The sequence below is a fragment of the Sander lucioperca genome, chromosome 22 (genome assembly GCF_008315115.2).
Source record: "Sander lucioperca isolate FBNREF2018 chromosome 22, SLUC_FBN_1.2, whole genome shotgun sequence".
In the NCBI taxonomy this organism is placed as follows: Eukaryota; Metazoa; Chordata; class Actinopteri; order Perciformes; family Percidae; genus Sander; species Sander lucioperca.
In genome coordinates, this window is record NC_050194.1 from 15,162,055 (window position 1) to 15,175,398 (window position 13,344).

The following is a 13,344-nucleotide window of genomic DNA, read 5'->3' on the forward strand; positions in this document are numbered from 1 at the left end:
GTCTGACCTACATTAAGCATCATGAGTGTAATCGACCACCCAGCCACGGACAACCACTTTCAGCTGAGTCCATATTTTTCTAAAAGTGCTTGAAAATCTGGTCATCACTGCTGAACTCAGTGCAGAATAATTATTTTTTTTGTCCAGTAAAGGCAAAACATTTATTCAAAAAAGCATGTAATGTGATTATTGCCTAATGCAACTATAATGTAACACTTTAAAAGCATTTATTCATTTATTCATAATATCTTACTAACTGTTATCTATTTCTTATTGCTGTACACTTTTATCATATATTACGCAACACATATCTATATAAATATACTGTATGCTGTTGCCGCCACATTTTAAATGATTTAATGATTTATCAGTGTATTCAGTAATTAAGCTGTAAAAATAAGTCTGGCAACACCACTGATTATAAATTTAAGCTAGATCTACGCAAGATGACACCTTATTTAGAAAACGTCACAATGGATTGCAAATGACCCAGCTTTCCTTCTCTTCAGAATAGCATCCATCTGTCTCTTCCATCTCTAGTTATGTTAGGACCTCACTACTGTCATTTGCAACCCAATCAGACCAAAATACAATATTGACATTATTTTAAATTGGTAGACCAAAATTGCATGAGACAGAGGCCTCTGATATAATCAGTGTAACTCCACTGATAATTACCTTAAAGCCTCAATGTGTAGATTGTTTGTGTAATTACAGCTTTATACTATTAGCATATAATATCTGTAGTAAAAGAGAAAAAAATGCTGGTCAAACATTGCAGTATATCTGTTTATCATTATCCTATTCATTCTCGGGGTCTCTGTGTCAGATAAGAAGGGGGAAACGTCACAGCATGCATTGCGGTCTACCACAATATTTTTTGATACTACCACTAAGAGTTGCCAAATGTTCCAAGTCCTACACATGACATCCTTAAGGCTATTAAGCATGCTGGGAAATTGGAAATCGGCAGGCAGCAGTGGAGGGTGGACAGAAGAGATTGGAGGTGCTGGATAACTGTAGATGAGAACTGAGGAAACATATGACCCTTGACTGGGGACTGGACTAAGCTGGCAGAGGGCAGTTATTGGCAGAGGTTAGGTTGCAGAGTGGTTATCAGAAACAGAGCAGTGAGACTGACAGGAGGACTTGACAACTGACAAGACAAGATTCTGCTTTAAATAGACCGGAGCAATTAGGAGCAGCTGGTGAATAATCAGGACAATGCATGGCAGGTGAGGTTAAGGTAATCCTGGTAGACTCATGCTACGTTTACACGTGGCCGGCTATTTTTATAAACGGACATTTCAACCTCTTCTTCTCCGTTTGCGTGTAAACGAAGGGCACAAACAAAGGGAAATGTCTCCGTTTTTCAAAATAACCATGTACGTGTAAACGGGGTATCAGCAGCTATCATGGGGTGCAAAGCCCAGCCCTGATATAAAGCTGTTGGATACCTCTAATATTAAATATTTTATAACTGCATAAGAGCAATGGTTTATAGCTATGGTAGCAGCATGGCTCTTGGGATGGCAATGTCAATTGGTAGCTCCACCATGAGGTTCACATTTGGTGTTTTTAATGAAATGTCTTATTAACTATACATTGAATACAGACATTCATTCCCCCCTCAGGATAAGCTGTAATACCTTAGGGGTTTCCTTTGGTGCACTTTTCATTAAGCGCCATCATCTGGTCAAAATCTCAATAATTTATGATCAAATACCTGTAAAACCAATGACAGTCCCATCAGCCTCAGCTGTAGTTTGTGTTTAGGGATAATTAGCTAATGTTAGCATGCTAATGCTGCATTCATGTACATTAGTGTAGGGAAATTCATGTAAATGTCACCCCAAGTTGAAAGAGAAATTTAGGTACAAAACTTGCCAACTTGACATTAAATTACACAGAAACATGGCAGACAAAAGTAGATGTTGGGTTTATAAGAAACGTATTATTAATTATAATGTAGAGTGACCTCAAACCAGGTCACTCTACATGGACAGCAACTCACGGTTACAACCTAATGCCTTATTACAAATTACATGTAAGCAAAATAATGATATGTAATGTAATATTACATACATATCATTCTATCATTATTTTGCTTAGTGACCTAGTTAGAAAAGTTATTAATTAGCTTTATCCCTGATAAGTCAGGTAAAGCAATATTTTAGTGGCTTTAGAGAATGTACTGATGCAGCAGCAAGCCTGTAACAAAATCACTAATATAAAGCTTCAAACTGGAAATAAATACTGGAACAGTGATCATATCTATATCATTGTCATTGTGAGCATGTTAGCATGTTGACCTTAGCATTTAGCTTAAAGCACTGTTGTACAGCCTTACAGCTGTTAGCATGACTGCAGACGAATTGCTAAAGACTACTGGCTACTGCTTTTAACATAAGAGGTTTGTCCATGTATGACTCTTTAACAATGGTACAAAATCGTGAGCAGATAGAAGACTTTCCTCTTTGAGTCTGAGGAGCTGACATGACCTGACATTTACCAATGATGCTTTGACAGCTCTAATGTAGCTCACTATGACTATGATCATACTAATAGTGCTATCCAAGTGAATAAGATAAGGGCTCATTTTCCTATTAGGAACACTTGCAATAATATAATCATGCAATCATCTCATATAAAGTTGTATTTAGATTTAGAGGGATTAGTAGAACAATGTACAGCAGTTAGTTTATCAATGGAACAATGCAACAGTGCTTTAAAGCTTTAAATACAACACATATTTAGGCAGAAATGCACTGGATGATTTACAAAGTTGTGATTTTAGGCATCATTTTGTCATTATTGCCATCCAGTGGTGAGTCAAACTTGACATGAGCTCTGAAGTGTCGGTAAAGAACCAGCGTGCTATATCTTTCATGAGCTTTCTGAAACAACAGTGCAAAAGCCCTATTCATCTTGAAGCATACTCGGTTCATTAAGCTCTCCACTGGGAATCATATTTCCATATTTGTTAGGTTTGTCACCACGCTGGCTTAATAGCCAGCCCAGACATATGGACACAGGAGAACTAATTAAAACATAAAAATAAAAAATGATTTGGTTGCCTTCAAAAGGGCTCTGTCTGGTATTTAATAATAATACTGGTACAGTCTGCTGGTGGACCAAATAGGTGAAAAAATATGCCAGAGGCTGTGTTACCTGACTGTTAAGCATAATAAAATACAGACAGAAAAAAAGACTTGACACTGTATAAAAGATTTGTTGTTTGTGTAATAGCAGCAGCAGCATACTTGAGCTATACAAGTTTCTAGCGGTTATTATTTAGGGAGAGAAATTACATGGTACTTATGGTCGTACTTGAATGAAGCAAAAACTTTGTGTTCCATCTAAATAAGCACACTCTATGAACACACAAACATATTTTCTGTATAGTGAAGCAAAGAAACCTTCAAATCCTTCAATACTCCCAGAACAATCATATAAACTCTACTAAACTGCTGACATACAGAAATGACAGGCGTACTGTATGTTTTTTTTTTTTTTTTTAAGGATTCCCCACAACACAGATAAACCCCTGAGGGTGGTTATGATTGCCGGGGCATCCACAGGCCAAGGCCCCCTGATCCTCTGGGACTCCCAAGTCACATCAGCCTGCAAGACAGATTGTGGTCCTGACCTCAGACTGTGTTTTGGTCTCTGCAATAAGCAGGATGTTCCCTATGCACAGGCTGTCAAGTTGCACACTTTGGTATTCTGCTCAGTTGAAAGTGAGGCTCATTGAAAGAAAAGTGTACAAAATAGTTTTTCCAAATTCTACCTTACTGTAAGATTTTATTAGCAAAGGGAGCTTAAGTGATATTGTCATAGTGTAGGGCAGTTTAATACATTTTGTGAAGAGAATAAAACTATCATCTTAAATTATTGAATTCAAATTATTAAAGTAAATTGTGATTATGATGACATTTCAACAATTCAGGTTTGTGTGTGTGTGTGTGTTTGTGTGTGTGTGTGTGTGTGTGTGTGTGTGTGTGTGTGTGTCAAACTGCTACTAATTAGCTAATCTCAAGCACCTGTGCCTGTCTAACTGCAGTCAGTGGTTACCATAGTGATGGTTCCTGCTAAGTGACTGAGAGTAATCTCATAGAAAATGAATTGAGGCGCACCCCTCAGACTTCTGCTTCCCAGTCAAAAACCATAAGTCCTAACGCTTTTATCTTTTACTGTAAGAGGTAAGACAATCTGATAAACACGGTGTGTGAAATGTGTTTGTGTAGTGTCAGAAATGTGAGTATGGGAGGAATTTACAAAACTAGTACTGTCTGCTTGTGTCTAGAAACGTTTGGATTCAGTTAGTATTATTTTCTATTGGGCAGTTAAATGGAGTTCATGTCACTTTCAGGCTCACGGGGCCAAATGTGTAAATCCGTTTGCTTCCATTAAAGGTGCTGTAGGTAGGACTGTGAAGATCCAGGCCTTAGCCAAAGAATTTGAACATCGACAACTTTTCAGTCCCTCCCCCCCCCCTTTCTGCTAAAGCCCAAACGGTCTCCTAAGCTCCTCCCCCCACAAGGGAGAATGAATGTGTGTGCATGAGCAGTGATTGACACACAGTTAGACACCCCCCCTGGCCCTGATTGGAGCATGTGAACAGGGAGCGGTGGATTTTTGCAAATCTATTTTGTAAACTTACTGGGTTAAGATGAGTTCTTTTATGGTGAATGAAAGGCTTGATCCGACCAAGTAGGTCATTGAATCAAATCGAAGCATTGACGTCAATGCTTCTGCCAATTCTGCCGTTGTTTATCTTTTTCTTCTTCTTCTGGTCCGTAGAAAGAGCAACGTCGGTAGCCTTTCCTCATCAGCGCCACCTCTGTTCAGGACTGCAATTAGTGTCGCGACCACCAGCGCGGGTATTAATAGTTACGGCGATTCCATGACATCACATTTGCGTACGCCAGCTGGGCTGCGGCCAGTATAATTTACGCTTAAGTCTGCCACCAGCTTTGCATGGAAATAATTCAATAGATTGAACATTGAAGATGCAAAGTGCGTGCTCTGTGCGCTAACAGAAAATGGGATCCGTCTCAGCTTAATAGAATTGACTTTGAAAAAGCCAAATCACTTGCTTTTAGTTTGTTTATACAATGAAAAATAGTCAAATATCACTTCCATGAGGTTGTTCTCACAAGCAGTGAACTTGGCATTTCATATTCCTCGCAGCTATAGCGTTGTTCAAGCTGCATGCAGAGTTATGTTATGTTCATTCTAATGCTGATTAACATAAATTACATTTCTTTGCCTTAATGATTATTAATACTACCAAATAATACACTAAAGTGGTCAGGTTGGGAACCTAGGTAGGTTTATGCATACTTCTCCTAGTTGCATTTAGTGTTGCTTGAAATATGAGCAATGCTTTTTAACGGGAGCTAAAGGTATACCTTAAAAACAAGTACATTCCCAGGGATTACCGGGATAGTGTGCTTCCAGGGACAGAACATTTTTCATTTTTGGAAAAAAATATGAATCCCTACTTGACACTGCATTTACACTTCGCCATTGTTGGAAAGTAACTAAGTACATTTACTCAAGTACTGTACTTAATGCCACTTTCTACTTCTACTTTACATTTCAGAGAGAAATATTGTACTTTTTGTGTCAGCTGTTGTCACTGAAAACCAAACAAATCATATTTAATTACAGGAAAAGAAATTGCCACTTGTATTAACACGGCCACTGGATATGTTAAATATCACCCGATATCCCACGTGGAGGGGAGCTGCTGAGAGATGTTAGCAGACATCCACACTGGTCATGCTGCATTACACATGCTGGCCTGCTGTCCTCATAATCTCCATGCCATCTGGTGGGGAACCTCACTGTCCCCCTGCACCTCTGGCACATCAGTATTTCTCTCACACTGAGCCAGGGAGACCAGTGTGTGTGTGTGCAACATTCCTTGGAAACATAAGAGTCAACACCGGTGAGGATTAATCGGATGGCTACAGGGCCCCACCTTCAACAAACTTGGCCCATTTCAGGTAATGAGAACACTTACTTTTTAATCTTCTTCATTTTCGTCCTTGCTTGTGTGCGTTGCCGCCCCCACACAAAGTCAGCATCCTCTTATGTTGTCCACAAGTGAATCCAGAATTGTGACTTCATGCCTTAAGCCTGGGCTAAAATCTCCTGTTGCCATTGACGTAAAAGCGGAAATCCTTTCATGATCCTGAAAACATGTTTTGGAAAACGTGTATTGTCATCCCTATTAAAGTCCTAAATGACATGAAACAATGTGACATGAAAGTCATATTTTTTCATTGACTGAACCGTGCCTGAAGCTTATTCACAGTGTTCACATTTCCCCTGTCTTCATTACAGTAACAGCTATAGTTAACCAAGTCATCGCAGCTTCAGGCGGGTATTCTCTGCGTCCCTTGGCTCCGTTTTTCAGAAGAAGAACCCAGTCAGCATAAGATTGCAACTCTCTCGACTGGTGCTTCAAACAGTGTTTCAGGCTTTTAGTACGAGCTGTGATCAAAGGCCGATCCTTTTTTCTCATATCCGCATGGCCTCTCATTAGTGCCACACTAGGAAAAGATTTCTATCATCAATCTATCATTGCATCAATGTGTCCAGTTTTAAATTGGACTACAACAGTGGTGTTTAGGATAAATGTGTCATACTTTATGGTGTGCCTTAATATTGGTTATTGCATGTATGTGTAGTTTTTGTTAAAGTAAGAATATCAATTAGGTTAAGAAGACAAGTTAAACTTGCAAAACCATTTTCTTTGGCTATTATGAGAGTGAAAATAAGTTGTGAACACAACATTGACAATTTTTAAGTTGATATGCCAAACAAACAGTTGCTTATTTACACATCCAGCAGTTACATTAACATTCAGTGTTGGGTCTTGCACTGCAGGGTAAATGTAAATCTGTAAATGTGAAAATTCAGTAAAATGTGTGGTGAATTCTGTCTAGCCAACACAATATGTATTTAGAATCCTAAATGTTTTCTATTGATGGCAATTGTTTGTTTCCAATGCAGCTGTCTTGGTACAATTATCCCTGGAAGATCAATAAAGTTTGTTTTAATCTTGATAGAAACCTTCTTATAGACTCAAGATGGTTCTATTCTGCAGTGCAGTGATGAAGAAGTCTCAATAATACCCACTTGTAAGTCCTGTACAACTTACCTCACCAGCAGTCATGCTGAATTTGATGTAAATGAGGCAAAAATAAAGAATTGCATTTGACTTGCTTCATTTCCATCCACAATGCTCATCGCCATTGTTATAATTCAAAACAGTGAAGTTGATCTTTTGTGTTTATAGCCTATAGATACAGGATACAGTGCATCATGGGAATTAAGGAGTATAGACTGAAATACCTTTTTCTTCACATACACAATGATAGTGCTCCATCACCAAACCATTAACTATTATCCTCCTCTCAGTTCATTCCACTTCATTGTTTTTAAAAAGCTGCCTATATCTGAAACTAAAATGAAAGCTATACTTAATTAGCATGGCCGTTTTTAGGGTTGGGTTATGGGGGATAGCTTAACATGTACGTGATTAAATCCAATGCATGCTACAGGTGTCTGTTGCTTGCTGTTCTCAGTTGTAACTGGCAAGCTTCATTCGCAGCGCATTTCAAAGGGGCGTCACCAACGGACGCCGCTCAAATGCCTCTGGGCGCAATTGGATAGTCCTTCAACCAATCAGACCAACGATCCGGGTGACGTAGCAGCGACAGCGGCATCAACGGGTTGCTGCGCTTCGGTGGCCGTCATGTTGAATGTAAACAAAAAGCTGCTTGCTGTCGCTGCGCTATCGTCATCGTGTAAAGCCCGCCTCAACGGTTGTGATTGGTGCCTCGATTTGGAAAAACTGGAAATGGGCTTGAATGGGCTCTTGGCCAGACAGACTTACAGAGGAAATCTCAAATTTGCTGGAAGTTCGTCAGGGTTTTCCCAGGCTAGATTTGATCTTCTTTGGTGTTTATATTGATTATCAGTATATTTAAGGCAACCATTTACAAACAAGCATAGACATTCTTCATATAAAAAAAATGGATTGAGATGAACAAAGCCCTTAATTAACACTGTTATCTTAGTCTTTATTTTGTCACAATTGTATGTCAAATATATATACGTCTATATGACATATATTATATGACATATATAATTTCATTTCTTTACAATAGAGAAACAACATAGAGATGACACACTATTTTGGTTTCTAAGTAGAAGCTCCTTTTAAATAGTGGCATTATTTTCAATACACTGTTTAAGTCAAGCTCCCACTCAAGTCACGGTTTTGTTTTCCTTACTGAGTCACATTTATTCACAATGTGTTTGTTTGTCTTTGTTTCTTTATAATTTGATGTCTTTTGTTCTGTCAATATTTTTTTCGTCTGCAGTTCAATCTGTTTAAGTTCCTTCAAAATCGACAGCCATCTGTTATTGGTCTGTGTAGCCACACAGATGGTCCCACCTGCTAATCATCCTGTGCCACCAGCAAAGGTATACAGTTATTGGAAAACAGTGTATTTGAAGCTTTACAGAGTTAATCCAATCAGCTTGTAGAGGGCTTGGCATAAGCGTTTCCAGTTCCTCTGCAGCTTGGTCCTTTGGTGGCTAAGGAGTGGTTTGCGCCTCCATACATGAGGGACCTCTGACCTTGGCACAGTCCCTGGGCTTCTCTTTGGCCTGCTGCCTTCAAACCCCTGGTCCCACCGCCTGTGTGCAGAACTCTGGCAGAATATTGGACACTTTTCCCTTCTGACTCCTGCACAGCCCCAGCCTCGAGAGTGTTTGTGTCACCGCGGTGGATCTCGCTGTGAGACCCAGACATTTTCATGTAGCTGGAAAGGCTTTTCTGTTTTAATTCCTGCGCAAGTTTCACACTAATTTCAATGGAACAGGTTGTTTGTGCAGAGCTGAGATTCTTCTCCGACTCCAGTGTAACTGTGATGGTGGCAGGAGGGCTAACACTGTTGGGTATAACACCAGTTGCCAGCACGACAGTCTCACAGGGCAGTGAGGAAGAATCGCTGATGGGCACCGCTGTCTTACCGGCCGGCGTGGGGTGCCACTTGAGGAGCCCCCCTTGGTTCCGCTCACTGGTGTCCACATTCCCCGCCTCAAAGTCACACGCTTGGAGTGAGGGGATGATGGGCACCGAACGGGCGTGCAGGGAAGGTGGAAGGTAAGTTGTTCCCTTATCAAGACGGGTGCACGGGACTTCGGTCCATCCCTTTCGGGCTGCGAAGTGACAGAGTGAAGTCCTGTCGAGAAAGGCACCGACCTTTCCACTAGCAGAATCACACCTTTAGGCAGAAGACAGAATAGAAATGGGAGGGTGAGAAAGAGAGACCAAGTCATTTAATATTATGACCTTTAAGTCCGAGACACTCATTTCCTAAGAGCAATAAAAGAGAGCGAGTATTAAAGAATATGGAGATAAAGCTGCCATTCTTTTGTGCTTTTTACCATTTCATTCCCCTCATTGTTCTGCACAAAAAAAAAAAAAAAATCATCTTTCACCAACACGATTATTATTTAGGAATTGTTCGTTCATAATCTTGTGTAATTATTTATAATCTTTGGCATGGTCAGTCTGTATTGTTGCTGCATGAATGTTTAACTGAGAAATTCTTCTCTCATGACTGCCTTATTGGAGATTTAAGGCTTTAGCAACCCAGCTGGTGGATTCTTGACCCTGGCCTGTGTGAGTATGTGGTAAAATGTGTCTCCCTTGAACATGTGTGATGAAACATTGGTCTCTAATAAAACTGACATGTTTATAAAGTGACATGTGGGGTGAATGGTGTGTTTGTAGGTGTGAGACTCTCACCATGTATGTTTGCATGATGACGCATTCAACCATCAAGTATGAGTGAGGTATCACGAATCAGTGCCGACAAGGTTGAAAGGCATCATGTTCAGTATGAAAATAATACAGCAGAGCAGGGAAACTTATCCAGAGTCAAGTGGGTAAGTTTGTATAGGAGTTGAATGTGCACAAGAGTTAATATTGTTACTGAAGACTCAATTCACATTTAGAATCACCCCGACAAAGCCTTAGGAGACAGCCAGTGTTATTGTCAGCCTTCAGAGACTGTTTGTAGCATAACCAAGTTTAAATAATTGAATTACTTTCCCACTCCTCCCTCGGTATTAGAAGGGCGAATGCAAGCTGGAGGTAAATCCGGCAGATCAAAACATATCTAAAAATAACTCCCAAAGCAAATTTGCCTTCAATTCTGTCCTTATCTGTGATGGGTAAATATATGTTTTGACACTGGATAATGAAACTGACAAATCCTGTGGGTATTTGTTGTCACAAAATGGAAAACATATTTTCGTATTTTTTTATGTTTGCTTGCTGCTCTCGTCTCTTTTTTTGAACACTTTCTTCCGCACTCTGTGCCTCCATCTTTCCTTCGCTGCACTCTCATCATCTCTGCACAATTTTCCTTCTTCCCTCACTTTCCCCTCTCTCGCTCTCTTACTCTCCTTTCGAGCTCCCATTTCTCATTCTCAGAGATGAGAGGATGTATCCATGGCAACAAGGGAGAGGTGGGTACTTGAGGAGGAGGAGGGGGTTGTAAGCTTGGTAGCTTGTTGTATGGCTGGTAAGTCGAGAAAAATGCCATCGCAACCTCCTGTAGGCCAGCAAAATATACTTGACTGATGGATCTGCAAGGGAATTATCAATGGCTAATGAGATCTTAATTGTTTAACTGTACAAATACAATCTTATCCCCAAGAAGATGAGAAGCCCTCTCATTTCAGCGCTTCTCCTAAACACTTCAAAACACTGTGTTAGGTTAAATTGCCTATAGCTTACAAGATTCAGCCTTTGTGATTTTAAAAAGGAATTCTCATTAGTTTCTTCAGCACTTTGTTTATTTGTTATTCTGTGTGTGCACATAAGTGTATGTGTGTGTGTGTGTGTGTGTGTGTATTAAGAGGGAAACTGTTATGTCCTGGAGGATCTCCCCGCACAAGCATTTGAAAGAACTGCAGAGCTCCATGGAGCTTTGTTTAAAAATGTAAATTATGGAAATAGGTCACATAAAGAGTTTGGCAGCTTGCAGTGCATCTTACAAGCCACTGCAGCGCTCAATCAGGTTGACATGCTAATAAAAAACATTGCAAGGCACTTTTAAGTGTGTGGAATGCACGAGGGACACTACTGCTTTAATGACAAACGTTTCTGAGAACAGTGACATCGCTCAAGTTGCACATGCTGACAGCAAATTAGGCTGTTCCTGAGTCATATGCTAAATAGGACTGCCTTACTCAGGCTTAAATATGCTCTCTTCTGCATCTGTAAATAAAACCTACAATAATGTAATGCTTTTAGTGCTACTTGTTGAAGAGAAAAATGCCAGCCTTACATTATGCATGTATTCTTCTTGAACAGTGACAGATAAATGTTTTCCAGCATGTTATGTAACAATCAATCTTATTTATAATCTGAAGATTGTTGAGGCAAAAAGAAAAGATTCAACTCAAATACTTTGTCTCTACATGGATCATATCCTCCCTCCTTGAGGACACGGGCCAACATCCCTCTTTGATAACAAACGTGTCAGGGAGGATTTCACATCAAGCTATTTTTCTGAACCCATGCCAGTGAGGATCATCAGACTGTACTTTTGAAATGTGTTAGTTATTTTAAGCCCCCAGATAGCCAACTGGCGAGAGGTGGCTCTGCCAAAAGTCCTCCCTGGTTTTAATGCTTCCTGAAACAGCAGCAGTAGCTGTGCTTCACTTTTGATAGCCATGAAAATAGGGCAACTCGCTGTCCTTACTCGACATCAGGACGGGCATGATGAAAATTAAAGATGTGCTAATGCCTGAAATGAATCTTTTGCAATATGTAGTCTTGTTCTAGAAGGCTGCAGTCACCCAATAATGCTCCATGTTCAGCTTGTTTAGACAGAGCATTAGCCAAAATCAACCCATTCTGGACATCTTGAAATGCATTCACTCATGCATCATCTGGTAATTAGCTTTGGCACTGTTGTTGATAAAACCCTGCAGATAAAACACATTTTCATTCACAGCAACAACCCAATGGCAAGTGTAGGGAGGATTACACACAGACTTGTTTCCTGGACTTCCCCAGCACCATGATACTGTTGAGCAGTTGGGATCAAGTGTGTTCTCCAAATTAATTGTGACAGTCCCAGTTGAAGGAGGGCACAGCAGATCTCATTTATTTCCCCGGATCAGATTTCATAAGCTACTTCGCGGATTTGAACTGTGAGCATTTCAGTTATAAACTCATTTCTCCTAAAATTATCCTTCTGCCACTCCAACTTAACCTCAGTTAGTCCGGGGTTCAGTATCACTGAACCGGCTATCTGACATCAGTGTAGAAAGGGGCAAAGACAATTTCCTCTTTGAGGCTCAAACAAACACGACAAAACTAACAAAAAAAGAAAGAAAAAGTTTCACCTTCTTGTGGACTCCATGTCTGTTGAATCGTCCTCCTGCAAATGTTTGTAGACCAGGCCGTTCACTCTGGATCCATCAATGAGATTCGTCGATATTTTGTGTTTCCCTCTGGAAATGGGTGGGGTCCTGAAGTAATTAGTTTCCCTCCGTTGTCGGGCAGGACTAAGTGAAAGGGAACTACTCCTGTAACCAGAAAGGAAATCAATAAAGAGGAGCTGAATATTACAGATTTAACACACTATTTTACAAAAGTTTCAGAAATTTAAACAGCACTCACTAATTCATGTACTGTATCAAATGTATCTCATCTTCTGTGTCCATTGATGTATAATGTACTGGACTGGATTGACCTTTGATGTTTGATGTTTGATGTTTGAGTGGGAAAAAAGCATCATATTCCACATACAATTGACGCTGTACATTAATGACCTTAAGTGTAAGCTTCAGACTGGGGTTGTGAAAATAATAGTAATTTACCAATGCAAATTACAAACACATTAAATAATTTATCATGGCTCAATTAAACAGAGGAGAGACGGGATTGTGGTAGAACAAGACTCAAGAGTCTGCAGCCATGCTGGCAGCTCTGTGAGGCTGCACTTGAGCTAAATACTTACATCTGCATGCTACAGTAGGTTGTTCACAGTCACAATGCTAACATGCTGGTGATTAGCAGGTAATATTTACTAGGTTCATCACCAGTTTAGCCTGTTAGCATGCTAACATTTGTTAATTAGCACAAACTACAGCTGAGGCTGATGCCAATGTCATTAGTTTTGCAGGCATTTGGTCAGATCATTCTGATATGCCGCAGTATCGGGGGAAATTGAAATGTGGACCTGATGATGCGAGATTAAAGTCAGAGGATCACCAGAATCAAGTCATTACATT

General features: G+C 40.0%; 1 protein-coding gene across 2 annotated transcripts in view; it reads right to left on the reverse strand.

The window, feature by feature from the left end:
* Window positions 1–8,078: 8,078 nt before the first annotated feature.
* Window positions 8,079–13,344, reverse strand: part of nrg3b (neuregulin 3b) — a 206,386-nt gene continuing 201,120 nt past the window's right edge. For both annotated transcript variants that reach the window (XM_031315071.2, XM_031315070.2), the window contains 2 exons: window positions 12,454–12,636; window positions 8,079–9,311 (listed from right to left, as the gene is read on the reverse strand). In XM_031315071.2, coding sequence (XP_031170931.1) covers window positions 8,558–9,311; window positions 12,454–12,636 — 937 coding nt within the window. In that variant the 3' untranslated portion in view covers window positions 8,079–8,557. The remainder of the gene's footprint in view (window positions 9,312–12,453; window positions 12,637–13,344) is intronic.